The 15,868-nt window shown below is 39.6% G+C and overlaps 1 protein-coding gene across 1 annotated transcript in view; it reads right to left on the minus strand.

Annotated features, from left to right (window-relative positions):
• The window catches only part of LRP1B (LDL receptor related protein 1B), a 1,279,381-nt gene that overhangs the window by 116,756 nt on the left and 1,146,757 nt on the right, over nt 1-15,868 (minus strand). Inside the window, exons 68-73 of the mRNA XM_026647738.1 lie at nt 12,154-12,260; nt 10,597-10,726; nt 8,222-8,328; nt 7,552-7,684; nt 3,469-3,591; nt 188-310 (exon numbers count right to left, since the gene is read on the minus strand). Coding sequence (XP_026503523.1) covers nt 188-310; nt 3,469-3,591; nt 7,552-7,684; nt 8,222-8,328; nt 10,597-10,726; nt 12,154-12,260 — 723 coding nt within the window. The remainder of the gene's footprint in view (nt 1-187; nt 311-3,468; nt 3,592-7,551; nt 7,685-8,221; nt 8,329-10,596; nt 10,727-12,153; nt 12,261-15,868) is intronic.

A 15,868-nucleotide genomic window follows, 5' to 3' on the forward strand; every position in this document is an offset into this window, starting at 1 on the left:
ACATAAAAATGGAAATGACCATGAAGCATTAAAGAGTTGCAAAGATGTCAAGCCTAATTGTCTTGAGAGTTAAATTATGACCCACAAACTTTCAATTAAGCTTTTCATAAGTACAATTTAATCTTTGTAATAAATTTACCTTTAATTGTTTTTTTAATCAAATGCCTTAAAAGGTAAATTCACCTACCACAGTGATCTTCATCTGAGTTATCACCACAGTCATCAATCTCATTGCAAATCTGTTCAGGTCGCAGACAAACCCTGTTGTTTCTACATCTGTAGGGTCTTGTAGGTGGGCATGGAAATTTGACTGTATAAAGAAAACATCAGATAGCAGCCATTAATATAGAATAATAACAATTTTTTTAGTTATGCACAGGCATCCTTCAGTTGCTCATAAAGCTTACTGTCTTTGTGTTGTGCCTCCTTCCAGTGTGGCAAATGAGCACTGGATGTGTAAGTATTGCATGATTTTATGCCCTCCTGATGTGATGAGCTGGCATTTAAGCAGTTGTTACTTTATGAACATTTTATTATTTTACAAGGCTGAAATTAGAATTTTTGGGAGGGCAGATGAGATAATTTTTAAGGCTGTAAAATAATTTAGTTGACTTTTTTCTAAAAAAAGGAGGCAGGATATATTGGAGTTGCTCAAAAGCTTATCTAGTGTTGAAGCAGAGCCCAGCTGCTTATGCTAACAATCACATATAGTTGTCAATAGAGAGCTGGAAAATGTTCATAGTAGAAAAACTTTGGCCAATTCGAGTTTCCACCCCTTTCCTTACACTTAAACTCACAAGAGATAAAAGACATCTGCTAGAAAAATATAAACATAAACAATCTTAAATAAATTAGTTAATAATACATATATTCACAATTCTTTTAATCATAGATCTCAAATGACTTTACAAAGGGGAGTAAGTATAATTGTTCCCATTTTATAGATAGGAAAACTAAAGCACAGAGAGATGGAGTGACTTGTCCAAGGTCATAAAGCACTCACACAACTTAGACCATAACCCAGGGTCTCTTGATTCCTTTTTCCCATGTATTTATCACATAATCTCGCCATCTCTATACTGTTTCCTCTTTCCTGCCCTCATCATTTTGATGTATTGTTTTCTAATGGTTTATTATGCTCTCACTTTCAGAAGCAATATCTCTCTTTAATTGGTTTATCTTGTTCATATTTGCCCCATTCTCAATTTTCCATGCTTGTGTCATTTTTCATGTCACACTGTCTTTTCCTTTTGTCATCTTTTGGTTATTTCTATCCCTCCACTCACTGGAATCAATGTTTTATTTTTTCTCTGCTAATAGTGATGACCACTGCTGAATCTTGAGAAGCAGCTGGGACCTCCCTTCCTCTACTCGCTCAGAGACCAGAAGCTGAGCCAGCTGTCCTGCTGATCTGTCCCTCAGTGGAAGTCACACAGGTTGCTTAGAGGAGCTGGTTCAGTTGCATGTATCTAGTTGATGGCACTAAAGGCTCATGACATAGTTTCACTTATGAAAGCTCCAGTAAACACTCAGATTGTTTAGGGCTTTACTCTAAAATTGAACAAGTTGTAGTGAAAGATTTTGTGAGCAAAATGAAGGCTGAAAGGGTATATAATTACTATTTATAAATACATCAGGGCAGGGACAGTGGAGCCTTCCCAAAAGGGGGGGGGCAGGGGCCCCCGACTTCCTCCCTGAAACCCCTCCTTTTCTTCCCAAGGCCACGCCCCCACCCCAACACTCCTCTTCCCCTGGTGGCCCTATCCCCGGACAAGCCAGAAGCCGGAGCCGAGCCAGGGAGCCCGGGCTCCCCACCCAGGGCAGGTGGAGGGACCCAGGCTTCCACAGCTGCCCACACTGCTCTTACCCAGACCCAGCCCTTACCATGGGCACAGCCCAGGCACGGTTAGAGCTCCAGGGCAGCTTTAAAAAATGGGAGGGCCTTGGGCCCCTGCATCCCCCCCCCCCCCCCGTTCCAGCATCCCTGTATCAGGGGGTAAACACCAGGGAGGGTATTTAAGCTAAAGGACAATGTTGACAGAAGAACTTCCACTGAGTAAGTTTAAACATGGAATTAGAGGAAGGTTTCTAACCACAAGAGGAGTGATATTCTGGAACAGTCTTCCAATAGGAGTAGTGGGGGCAAGAAAACCACTAGTTTTAAGATAGCTTTAATATTTCTTGGTTGCCTGATATACTAGGGGACTGCACTCAATGACTTGATGACTCAGGAGGTCCCTTCCAATCCTATATCTTATGTTTTTAATCAGTGAGTTTCAACTGAGGCTATGTCTACACTACCATTTATGTCGGCAAAACTTATGTTGCTCAGGGGTGTGAATATTCCACCCTCCGAGCAACATAAGTTACACTGGCATAAGCGCGAGTGTGCACAGCACTGTGTCACTGGGAGCATTTTTCCAGCTCACATACCATCTGTCACTCGTGGGGGTGGGTTTTTTATGCCAACGGGCATAAGTTGGCACAGTCTCTTCACCACACCCCCTGCCATGCTGTACTAGTACATCTGCGCCATTGCAGTGCTGTATGTATAGACATGCCCTGAAATCCTTCAACACTCTATGGGCTAAAAAGATCTGTGCTTGCATGTCTGTTAAACTCCACATCCTCTAGGAAAGGAGGGGGTGGGGCTTAGAGGTATTTATGTAGGAGGAAGATAGTGGGAAGCAAAGTGAAGTAGGGTCCAGAGCTGGTTCTAGTGGGAAGCTACCCCTGGGAGATATGCAGCTGACTGTCCTCTGATCCGGGTTTTCCTCATTGAGACTGCCTTTCCCAGCTCCCCACCACCCCAGCCTCCTAACTGCTTCAGGAAGCAGAGGAAGGGAGTGAATCCAGGAGGGCAGTCTCAGTGAGGTGAAGGGCCTCCCCCCACCACAGACCCAACCCTAGCCATTGATCTTCCCCAACTCCAACCCAACCACCTCCCGCATCCTCCTGCAGCCCAAGGACCATCCCTCTGCCCTGGAACAAATGGCTGCACTTCCACAATGCCCCTCCTCCTCTGACTCCTGCTTTGGCTGGGGTCCAAGGCACAGCAATGGTCCTGAGTGTGTTATGAGTCCATTTAGTCTTGGTAAATGGAAGTGACGTCTCCAATACAGACTCAGAGATGTACCAGAATAATCGTAAACCCCATTTGAGAGAAAAAAATAGGTATTTGTTTATTGCCATTTCTGATTTTAAAATCTCCACTGGATTGTAGAATAATATAATTTAATATACGTTTTGTTTTTATCTAACCCTACTGTTTGTATACCATATTTAAGACAAACCTTTAAAAGTCAAATGAGGAAAAGCATAACTTATTTAGAGTCTTGGACAGAAAAGACATAGTGAAGTGAGTTCTATATATTCCTAAATTGAGGGATGTAAACTGTACATATTTCTACTTCACTAATTCACTTCAGTGCCACAGAATACAAAGCATTAAAATAACAAAAGGCATACCACACATTTCAGGGACTTCATCTGAGTTGTCTCCACAGTCATCTTCTCCATCACACACCCAAAAATGGAGTTTACAAAGTGAATTGTTGCACAGAAACTCATCGGCTTTACATATATTTCCCCCTTGAAGAAATAAATACATTGTGAATTCATGGTATAAATAAAACAAATACACCCTATTTTCATTTGTCCATATTCTACTGTAAGCTAATGAAACATGGAGCATAATTTAAAGGCCCAAATCCCATGGGGAAGGCTTGGGAGAGGCTTGCAGAAAGGGGAGATGGCCATTCAATACATTTTCCCCAACATAGCATAGCCACTCATTGCTCTTTCTTTGTTTTGTGGCTCCTGTAATGGAGCCAAGTTCAGTGTGACTTTGAGGGGCTAAGGCAGGGAAGGAGGTACAGGAGTCAGGAAATAGCCACCCCATGTAGCGTGTTCCCCTTAAAGTTAGGTTTCAGAGTAGCAGCCGTGTTAGTCTGTATCCGCAAGAAGAACAGGAGTACTTGTGGCACCTTAGAGACTAACAAATTTATTAGAGCATAAGCATATGCATCTGAAGAAGTGGGCTGTAGCCCACGAAAGCTTATGCTCTAATAAATCTGTTAGTCTCTAAGGTGCCACAAGTACTCCTGTTCCCTTAAAGTTATTCAGCCTCTATAATAGTTAAAATATCTTAGAATCATAGAACCATAAAGTTAGGAGGGACAGCCAGGGTCAGATAGTCTAAGCCTCTGCCAAGACGCAGGATTTGTTGTGTCTCAACCATCAAAGACAGATGGCTATCCAGCTTCTTTTCGAAACCCCCCAGTGAAGGAGCTTATTTTAATCTTCTTCTATGCAGCTTTTCTTTATTGCAGAAGAGTTCTGAGGGCAAAGGACTTGAGTACATCAGGACACAATGCTACAAGGTACAAGTGGAGAAACAAAAAGAAAGGTCCCAGCTTATTCAAGGCCATACCTCTCCAGGTTTGTCCTAAATTGATTGTGATGCTCCAACTTTGGCTCTCCATTCCTCCTCCCAAATCCACTCTGCCACAGACCATATATTCCAGAAGTGATAGCGCAATAGAGCGTAACAGCCCAACAAACACCTTTTGTGTCTTTTCAGTAACAGAGTGGACGGTTTGGGTTTGCTCGTTAATTCAGTTCAAAAAGGACCATTGAGAGACATGGGACAGAAGTTACTTTATATATTATATATGCTTAATTATAAAAGTCTAAGTATTTATGGTATTTCCTCCTTTTCCAATATGCCTAACTCTTTCTTGAAGTGGTGTAACTTGTATTCTACTAAAAACACTTCAATTAGCATTTAGATTATTAAATATGTTGTTAATTATTTTGTTCATATATCAATTATATCACAATACAGAATTGATTTTCTTTATCAAATTAACAAGAAATTTAGTAAACAATAACAGGTGTTTGGGCGTTTGTTTTTTAAACAATTAAGAACATTAGGTAGATTGCCATGCATAGTGAATACAAACATAAGAATAATTTGCCATGTTTATTAGGTTTTAAGTTCTCTAACCTAAGTAATATAGTCATTTCTGTTTTGTTCAAGGTTTTTAATAATCCATCCACTTGAAGTTTTCACAATAGGAACAGATGTTGTAGTATTAAGAACAGCTTCTGGCTTCTTGTATTCATTTGTGGTAGCAGTGACTAGTGAAATGACAGGCTTAGTTGCTATTTCAATTTAAAGATCAACACTATTTATCTGTTTGAATATTTATTTAATTGACAATAACTCCCCATTCTTTTAAAATATGCTAAAATGTTTGAAAATTTCTCTTTACAAATCACCTTTTTTATGAGTTGCATACCGGGTTCTTCCCCCTTGACCACTTCACAAGTCATCAGTTTTTTTCTCCTTACATAATACGGCAGTAACTTGAATCTTTAGGAGGCTTCTCAAAGAACTGTTAGTCACTTTATATTTTCATTTGCACACTGGACTTGTTTAAACTTTGACCTTCTAGGATGCAAATTATTTTCAAATGTGAAAAGTGTAACTTATATTGGTCTAAACAAGGATCAGTCAGTTTGGACTAAACATTTGATGAAGTGGGATTTGTTCTGTTTTGTGCTTTACATAAAAAGACAAAGTATTGCTACCTGTTTACACAAAGCGGTATAACTGAAGCACATAAAAGGCAGTTTTAACAAAGAAAAAACTATTTCTTTACACTTTTAAACTTTATTGATCACTTTCTTACAATGATTCATGCTTCATCACTTGCAAATGTGATACTCTTCTTAGTTAATATTTCTGTTTCCCTTTGTAATTTTAAATACCCTCACAAAACCTCACCTCTTCCTAGTTTTAAAGCTACTTATTCTAATGATTTGACTTCTTTCATTTTCTTGTTCTAAGTCCAATATTTTGTTCTCAGTAAAGATAACAGTTGCTGACTGGTTTGATTCTGTTGTTGATTATTTGCATTGCACAAGGTCTTTGAAACTAACAGAGTTTGTTAGAAGTATTGTAAATTACTCTTTTTTAGTATGATCAATGTAGAATGTTTGGATCAAATCAAATAACTTAATTAAGAACAATAGTCTTGATTAAACTCCTCATTCTAAAAGAAAGGATGCTGTTGGCAAAGCTGTTTATGTGAGGAGCCTTTAACCTTGGAAATCACTTCCCCCCACCATTTGCTGACCTTAATGATACCTTGCAAATCTAATCTTTTCACCCCAGCTACTGGAGGATCGAGTACAGTGATGATCTGTATATACTTTATTTGTTTCCACCCACAGACACACACTTTACCATGCGGACAGCTACCAGACACCAAAGCCCACACATTCTAAGCTTCTGAGATGTCCTTTAACTCTCTTAGGCTTATCTTTCATTCTTATGAAACTTAAGAAAGAAATTCCCAATGACATTTCTATTGTGGCACTCATATTGTACCTGCCAGTTAGGTGATTAACATTCATCACGTTGGCTCATCATTCATGGTGGTAAATAATGATAAGGAAAAGTCAATTCTACATAGATGTCTGGATCAAATGGTAAGCTTGGCTCACTTGAACAACATGCATTTTTATACAACTAAATGCAACACCATTCATCTGGGAGCAATTAATTTTGCTATCGCTTTTAGGATTGGGAACAAGTAGTTGCCAAGATGCTGAATCATGCATTTTTCTTGTTAAGACTTGATTATGCTTTGCTTTACTCTGCTGTGACACACAAGACTCTATACGTTACACTTACTGAAAAAAGTCAGGTGTTGGAGTCTGGCATCCCTATAGTGACAGAGTTAAGGTTGTAGTTTGTGGTGTATGGTACTTGAGGCAGTCGTTAAGTGGAGGATTAGAGCATAAGTACTGTTATGTGGTTTACCTTTTCATTTCTATCCCTCAGGAGGAAAATTGTGTGCAGAAGCTTTTTAATGATGTTCTATTTGCTTTTACTTATTAAGGCAAGGTTGAAGAAGTGAGATTAGTATGGGATTTGTCAGTGCTCAGCATCTGTGAAAATCAGACCTCTTCTATTTAGGTGCCTAATTATGTATTTAGAAGCTTGGATTTTAGGCATTCAGATTTGGACCTAAATGTTTAACACTTAGGTCCCAATACTCCAACTTGTTCTTTGTGGGTGGGCCCTCTACCATAGAGCCCCTAAATGGCGCAGGAGTCCACCCACATGGAATTAGTTGCAAGATTGGGGCCTTTATTATTTTTCTGTTTTGTTTTATTTTGCAGCTTGTTTGAAAAATGTACAGCTCTGTATATTAATGTTGCCTAAACTGGCTATAAACTATAGACTTTTTTAACATTCTGAATTTTCTTCTTTGATAATACTTGTACTGAAGGCACATTATTTTCTTTCCCATGGAACAAAAAACTGTTATACAAAGTGAAAGAATTAAGCAGCATGATTGTGACATTGCAGCCAGGCATTTGAGGAACAGCTGTAATGTCTTTGTAAGAAGGGATCACAGAGCCTTCATTTAATCCACTTTAGTAAACTCTGGGGTGCTGCTAACGTTTATAGGCTTAAATATAAATAAGTGGAGAAAATTGAGAGTTTACCATTTAAGGACAAGAACAATGTCTCACCTCTTTCACAGTTTTCTTCATCACTGCCATCCACACAGTCATGGATTCCATCACATAGCCATCTGATGGGGATACAGTGGGCCTTATTTTTGCATCGAAACTGATCTTCTTTACATTCTGTTACACAATCCATCTGTTTAAATACAGATGTGTACTGCAGTATTCATTAACAATAACAATACAGTTATAGACAGACCAAGCAGAATTCTTCAAGGCTGTTAGAATTTAATTGCCCTGGCTGCTGCTGCTTCTTTACTACACCTCTACCCAGATATAACGCGACTCGATATAACACGAATTCGAATATAACGCAGTAAAGCAGCGCTCCGGGGGCGGGGCGGGGCTGCACACTCCGGCAGATCAAAGCAAGTTCGATAGAACGTGGTTTCACGTATAACGTGGTAAGATTGTTTGGCTCCCGAGGACAGCATTATATCGAGGTAGAGGTGTATTTACAATGCAATTGAAACTGCTATTGAATTTCAAGTCAAGATCTGGAATATAAATGTTCCGATATTATATGTTTGCATATTTTGCTTTATCATTTGGTGGGGAAAACATTGGGCTCATGGAATTAATTCTTGTTTTATTAATTTTCAGTTTCTAAAATTGTTGATCGTAAACCTCACATCAGATAGTATAAGGGGCTCAAAAGAAATGCATCAGTTACCTCATCAGAGCCATCAGCACAGTCAAATTCTCCATTACACCTCAAAGATGCTGAGATGCATCCTCCACTGGCACACACATACTCGCTTGAAGAGCAGGTTGGAGATGCTAATTACAAACATAAATTTTAGCATTAGCAATTCATAAATAAGTAACTTCATATTTCAATGTTAGTATTATGTAAAACATATTAGATAAACATATTTTGTTGTAATTTACAATATTTTGTGCAAATTCCATAATCCATAATTATGGTGCCTGTTTTGACAAAAAACAAGTTGCTGTGCTCCTTAAAGGCACTGCTAAAAAAGTTGCAAGTGTATTTTTTATGGCAAAAGTACTTTTTTATTGTCTTCATGCTCAGAATGTTCTGGGTAACAGACAACAGGATGTTAGTATGGAAACCTCTTAGGCAACCTTGACCACAGTGATAACTACCTCTATCACTCTAATATAAATGTGTATTTTCAAAGAGAAACAATAACATATAAATACAATAGCAATAATAACAATAACAACAAACAACAACAACAACAATAATAAAAGTAAGTAAAACAATTGCACTAATATACCATCTTCCAGCTAAGGATCTCATACATTTTGATAGCTAATTGGGACTTAAGTGACATACAGGTCTTGTGCAGGCCCTCTGTAAACAAGGGGATTTTATTAATTAATGAATTAAGCCTCATATTACTCTTGTAAGGTAGGAAAATATTCTATTTTACAGATGGTAAAGTTGAAGCACAAAAACATTAAAAAATTTGCCCATGTTACACAACAAATCTTTTCTGCAATGGAAACTGAATTCAGATCTCAGGCCTCTCAATCCCAGCACTGGTTTTAGGGAGGTGGATGATCACGATGGATGCTTTGGGAGCCAACTTTCTGGAGCATCTGATCATCATTTTCAGGGATTCCAAACTTTCCCCCTGCCTTTTTGTTTGTTTGCACATTTTGAGTGGGGTGGGCACTAAAAATGTTTTCCACTCTAAGCAAGATATGAGGTGAAGGGCACCATATATTTAATACAAACTATCTCAATAATCTAAAGAAAATGTGTAGTAAGAGTAGGGTATAATTTGTATTTATATTGCATCAGAATTGAGTGAGGCACTTTATACTGTAAAAATGACAAGGTTCTCATCCCAAAGACTCCACATTCTAAGGCATTCAGTTATGCATCAGATCTGTGGGTATGGGCCCTGGTGCCTCTACAGAGTACGAGTGACTTCAATCAGACTCTACATGGGCACAAAGGACAGCACTAGCAAATTACAGTACAGGTTCAGGGCCAAAATACACAATGAAACTAACAAAAAATTACGTGCATCTTGTATATTGTTTCCAATATAAACATCAGAGGTATAGGGTAATTTGACAAAAAACAAAACAGCTCAAGTATTTTTTTACAACTGTGCAGAATAATATCAGGTAAATAGAACATCTCTTCTAAATTTTAATAATGAATACTAATATTATTATTAATAATGCATAACCCTAACATCTGAAGATCTTATAGTACCTTATTATGCTTTAAACACCACAGTCCTTATGTGAGGAAGTTAACCATTATTATCCCAATTTTACAGCATGGGAAACTGAGTAAAAGGCAGACTAAATGTCTTGCCTAGTTTTACACAGGAACTCTTGTAGTAGAGCTCAGACTAAAAATGCTCGAGCTCTGCTCCTAGTATCATATATGCACCACAGGACAACATTTCCCCCCTTCTCCTAAGCCTTCTGTTTGCTTGCTCTGTGGATGCCCAGCCACAAGTAGCAGTAACAATGTAGTTCAAGAGCACTGTGGTTTGCTGCACCCGATTCTCAAGCATACCATGTCATTCAGGGAGATAATGAAAAACACATGGTCTAAGCCAGGGGATCTCAAACTGGGGGTCAGGCCCCCTCAGGGGGTCACAAGACTATTACATAGGGGGTCGCAAGCTGTCAGCCTCCACCCCAAACCCCACTTTGCTTCCAGCATTTATAATGGTATTAAATATATAAAAACGTGTTTTTAATTTATAAGGGGGGGGGGGTCACACTCAGAGGCTTGCTATGTGAAAGGGGTCACCAGTAAAAAAGTTTGAGAACCACTGGTCTAAGCCATTGGGATGGATGGTCAGACCCTAGGAACTCTCTATTTCATATCTGGAAATGTAATGTGAAACTAAATCAGTTTTTCAGAAATTCTTTGCAAAAAGGAGCACATATACAACAAACCAATGAATTTCCTACTGAGCCATGTGCCTGTTATTTCTGATACCCCTCATCTTGATTTGTTTACTCACTTTTTCTTTTCTGTTCTTCATATCTTTTTAATACTTTTATTTTTTTTCCTGGAAAATTTAATGATTACTTATATAGACCTACCTGGTTCACAATTTTTCTCATCATCCCCAAATTTGCAGTCTTCATGACCATCACATTTCCATTTTGCTGATATGCACTGACCATTGGAACACTGGAACTGGTCTTTTGAACAACCAGGTTCACAGTATCGCTGTTATAAACAAAACAATATAATTGAGTATATCTATTAATATAAAGGTATTATATAAAACATTTGCAAATGGTCAGCCAGTCAGAATGGCTAGGGCCCAGTTCTGCCACCTTTACTCAACAATGAGAAGTACCTTGCTACACAATAAGAAACTACTGATTGTGAATAAAGGTGGCAGAATTGAGCCCTTAATTAGCAAAGCACTCTTTAAAAAGGGGTACAGTTTTTGCAATGGGATAGCTGGCACCTTATTTGAGAGTCACTGTTAGTAGTATAATTATGGTGTCCTGATCATAATTTTGGCAGACTTTAACCTGTAAATATTAATGTAATTAACTCCTCCCCCAAACTATTATTAATATATTGATGCCTGCTCTCTATGGGGTGTCTTTACTTAATAAAGTGTTATCAAATGTATTTATTTACTTGTGAAACCATTTACCCTGTATCAAAATATATTAAAAATGTTTCAACTACTTAAATGTTCAATAGTAAAAGATGCTCAAAATAGGACGGCAAGACTAGAAGACTGAAACAAAAAGGATATCAGGGCACAACATTCTCAGTGGTAGCAAATTTCAAAGAAATCTGAGAGAAATGTATGAGATGTAGCAGAGCTATATATAATGATGGAAAACAACACTATTACAGAAAAAAAAATAAAGTTAATTTTAACATGATCAGATACAGCATAGAGCAACAAGCAGATTTGTGTGCATTTATCAGTGTAGGAAGAAGAACTCAGTTATGCTATCAATAAATATCTTTAGTATATATATAATTAGCAATCCTAAAGGATTCTATAAGCTTAATTTCTTTGATTTCTTAGAGCCATTTACAGCTCTAGAGTTATATGTATAATTCCCATTTCTCTCATTTCTGATAGTTACAATATTTACTTAGTAATATTTCTATATCAGAAGTACTGTTTTTACCATCTGCTTATACCCTGTGCTCCATCATCAAGGGGCTTCATTCCCTTATTCCATGCAACTGCCACTGCTTTTAATAGGAGTTGCATATGTTGACTTGGGGTAGAATGTGAATATTAGTAAACGGGTGCAAACTATAAACAGAACATGTAAATACTGAAACTATCTGAGGCTGCGAAATGTATGTACACAGACAGCATGATTGTCAGGTGACTATATTCTGCACTTGCAGCACAGGGAACAGAACTCACATTCTTTTCCTCCAAAAAAGACAAGCTTCTGCTACATAAGCTAAATGAGAATTTCTCTTAGATATAACTAGTAGCATTAGTTCTATTTTCCTTCCCCACTGGTTGTGATATTTGATGGCTAAGGATGGAGTTTTTTGTTGCTTCCCAGTGAGGGGGGAAAACAAATCCTACTTCAGCAAGCTGTATTTTGATCTCAGTTTTGTAAAGGAATTTTTTTTTTCTTTTTGCCTGTGAAGAAGCCTACCTCATCTGAGCCATCTGCACAATCATAATCCCCGTCACACCAGAATCTCGCAGAAACACAATCTCCATTTGCGCAGAGAAAGTCTTTCAAAGTGCAGGTTTGAGGCTCTGAAGGAAAGAAAATAATTAAATGCTTATAGCCTTAATATTGTTTTGAAACTATACTCTTAAGTTCCACAAGGAAGGAACAGAAAATATTACACAAAACAAACTACTTTTAGCCAAACAAATGTGAATGAATGGTTTTTAAAAAACAGAAAATATTAATCAAACTGTTGTAATAAGGACTTTTCATATGGTTAAGAATTTGTGTCAAAATATTCTAAAAATAAAAAATCTTTGCTTATGACAGATCCTTAGAAAGGATATCTTTTGAGCTAGCTCATAATTCTTCACACAACTGTAAATTATATTTAACAATGAATAGACTTTACATTAAATTATATTATAGTGCATAACTCTTTACATTGCCAAATGCTTTTAAATACTTATGAGCAGTTGCTATCCATATGCAGAAAAACAATCTACTATTGGCAGGTTTGTTTTTTTGTTATAACTACTAGTTGTCACCCATTTTATCAAGGGATCTGTCACAAGACTAGAAATGGAACTTTTTCCAGACCTGGTAATAAGAGGGGGAAGTAGAAGAAAAGGGACCCTTGGACTTCTGTAGCATATTTATACACCTTTTTGTAAGTGTATAAATAGTTACGGACAGACCAAGCAGAATTCACATAGGCGGTTCGAATGGTATTGCTGAGACTCCTGCTTTTTTATTTTTTAACTGAGAAGAGGGACTGGTAAGGGTCTAGGATGGAATTGGAAGAAGGGAACTCCAAGTACAGTTGTAGACGGCATGTTCGATGAGCTTGGAGATGAAGGGGAGATGGTATGGTAGTTGGAGAAGCAGATAGGGCCCAGGGTGGGATTTTTGTGAGCAGGTAAACTAAAACGTGCTTCTATTCTGGGGAAAGAAATGAATCAGAAGACAGGCAAGAGGTTGAAGAGAAAGGTGAGAGTGGAGGCAAGGCATGATGGGATGTGGGCCCCTGGAGGATTTAAAGGAGAAAAGCAGACAAGAAACTTCCTTATGAGTGATGAGTGACAAACAGGTTAGAGTAGAGAAAAAAAGGAAATGAAAAAAGAGAGAAAGTCCTATCATATCTCATCAATTTCTTCTTTGAAGAAGTCAGAGGGATCCTGAGCAGAGAAGAAGAAAGGTGCAGGAGTGGGGAGCTCCAGAGGAAGTGAAATGTGGCAAAATGGTTGCTGGGCTAAGGATTGTGGGATAGGATGTGTGTGCGGAAGTCGAGCTGATTAGCTATGGAGATGGAAGAAATTGAGGAAGAGACAGAGCATTCATAGTGGAGAAAGTCCACACGATTGTGGGACTTCTGCCTGAGACAGAGCAATGTGAGCACAGGAGTGAAAGAAGCAGATGGTGGAAGTGAGCTAGGAATACAGGGTTAACTGGTGGAACCTTGTGATTAGAGAGAAGGGCAAATGAGTTAGGAATGGTGGATGGCAAACTGTGAAGAATTGATAACTGAGTTAATGGAGGAAAGGAAAGAGGGCAGGGAAGAGGGCGTTGAAAGCAGAGACAGTCATGGTTGTTGATGGATTGGGAGTCACTAAAGGATCAGATAGTAGGATGAGGAGGAGGAGGCAAGTGAGTTATGTTGAAAGAGCCAAGGTAGTCATCAGAAAGGGTGAATACAAAAAAAGAGATCTCAGTGATAGAGAAGAATTTGGTGAGCACCAGATCAAGTCAGAGGTTGTTTTCCATACGGCCTTTCATCTAAGTATTGGGAGTCTTAAGTCCAAATTGTCTTGAGAAATTGTTCATCGATGTGGGAGCAAACAAATTATTGCCCAAGTCTGAGATACATTTGAACCCTCACACCACTCAGATTACGGACACACTGCCTGTAAGACCTGAAAGAGCAGGTGGTCGGGCTCTCTCTTTTAATGCAGCTGGTTTCTTAAATTTTACAGATGCGGAAGAGAGAACATTGACGTGTGACCAAGCTCTTACAAAAGAGAGCTTTAAGAGAAAAAACAGAGGAAACCAGAATTCTAGTGTAAAAATTATGTGCTATTTATTCCTAAAGGACGTGTTCCTTCTCTTCATAAGCAGTAGCTTCTGAGAGTGACTGCTATAAACACCTGTTCAGAAGCTTGGAATGAAACACACCTCATCCCTGTCAGCTCCTCTTGTAATTCCCTGCCACAATAGTAGTATCTACAGATCTTCCTCCTGATCCTTTCCTGGGTTCTCAGTCATTTTTAACACCTCTGAACAGAAAAGACCTAATCGGACAAACTTAGAGAAGAAGACTAATGAGATCTGCTCTGTGCAAGGCAGAGCAAGGCTGAGGAGTCTTAAATTCAGTTGGACTGATGCCGAAAATACTCTGTACTATAGATTGCTCATGCTTTTCAAACTTGTCACTAGTGAAAATCCACTGACGCAGAAGTTGATGCTGTCCACTCAGAGCAAGAATGAGATCCCAAATTACATGTCTGAGACCTAGTAGAGCATTAGTCAGTGTGAATTATTATTGCAAGGATTTTGAAAGAGGGTATTGGGAATTTTTTCTTTTTTTCCTATATTATGGTTAGTGACATACTTAGCAGCAAGACATTTTGAAGGAAAGCATTCACACATAGATTAGTAGTCATCACTTTTCTCTGCAAACAATAAAGCAATCTAGTAACTGCCATATGACATTTTCCCCTTCCTCCCACATACATACACTTTCTTTCTTTTAAGTGCCAATTGCATCCACAGATCCCCACCTCCTTTTTAAAAAAAACACACTTTAACTTTCAAAATGGGAACAACATGAAAAAAAATTGGTAAGGCAAATAATTTCAAAAGTAGCTTATGATTCTGGGTGCCTTTCAGAAATACTGAGCATACTGCTGATCAGAACTCCTACTAACTGCAACTAAAGTTGGATGCAGGGTGGGTGCAAGGATGTTTCTAGCCCTAGGCTAAACTTTCACCTTGCGCCCCCCCGCTTCCCCGAGCCCTCCGGCCGCCCTCCCCCCCCAGGCCCTCCCCCCGCCGCAGCCCCCCCCCTCCCCCCTGTGGCACCCCCCCCCCCCCCCCCCCGGCAGCTCCCCCCGGCCCGGGGAGCCATGCGGCAGCTCCCTGCCCCAGCTCACCTCTGCTCCGCCTCCTCCCCGAGCACGGTGTCGCTGCTCCACCTCTCCCGCCTCCCAGGCTTGCGGCGCCAATCAGCTGTTTGGCACCACAAGCCTGGGAGGGAGAGAAGCAGAGCGGGGCGGCGTGCTCAGGGGAGGAGGTGGAGCAGAGGTGAGCTGGGGCGAGGAGTTCCCCTGCGTGCCGCCCCCCCCTTACTTGCTGCAGGCGGCCCTCCCCGCGCCCCCTGCCCCCTCCGCCTAAATGCCGACGACGACCGGGGCGGCCGAAGATCCGGCCGCCGCGGTCGCTGCTGAAGGACCCGAAATGCCGCCCCTCAAATGCTAGCACCCTAGGCGACCGCGTAGGTCACCTGACGGGTTGCACCGGCCCTGGTTGGATGCATTTAAGAACTTCTGGAAATTAAGTACAAAGAATCTGAAGCAAAGCACCCAAAAACTAAAACACCCCATAATCAGAGACTAATTTTGAAAAATGTTGCTCAAGCATTTAAGAGTGAAATACATGTATATTGCCATCAGCACCAAGTAGTCTGACTGTTGAATTC

The sequence above is a fragment of the Terrapene carolina genome, unplaced genomic scaffold (genome assembly GCF_002925995.2).
Source record: "Terrapene carolina triunguis isolate 2854851 unplaced genomic scaffold, T_m_triunguis-2.0 Scaffold62, whole genome shotgun sequence".
NCBI lineage: Eukaryota > Metazoa > Chordata > Testudines > Emydidae > Terrapene > Terrapene triunguis.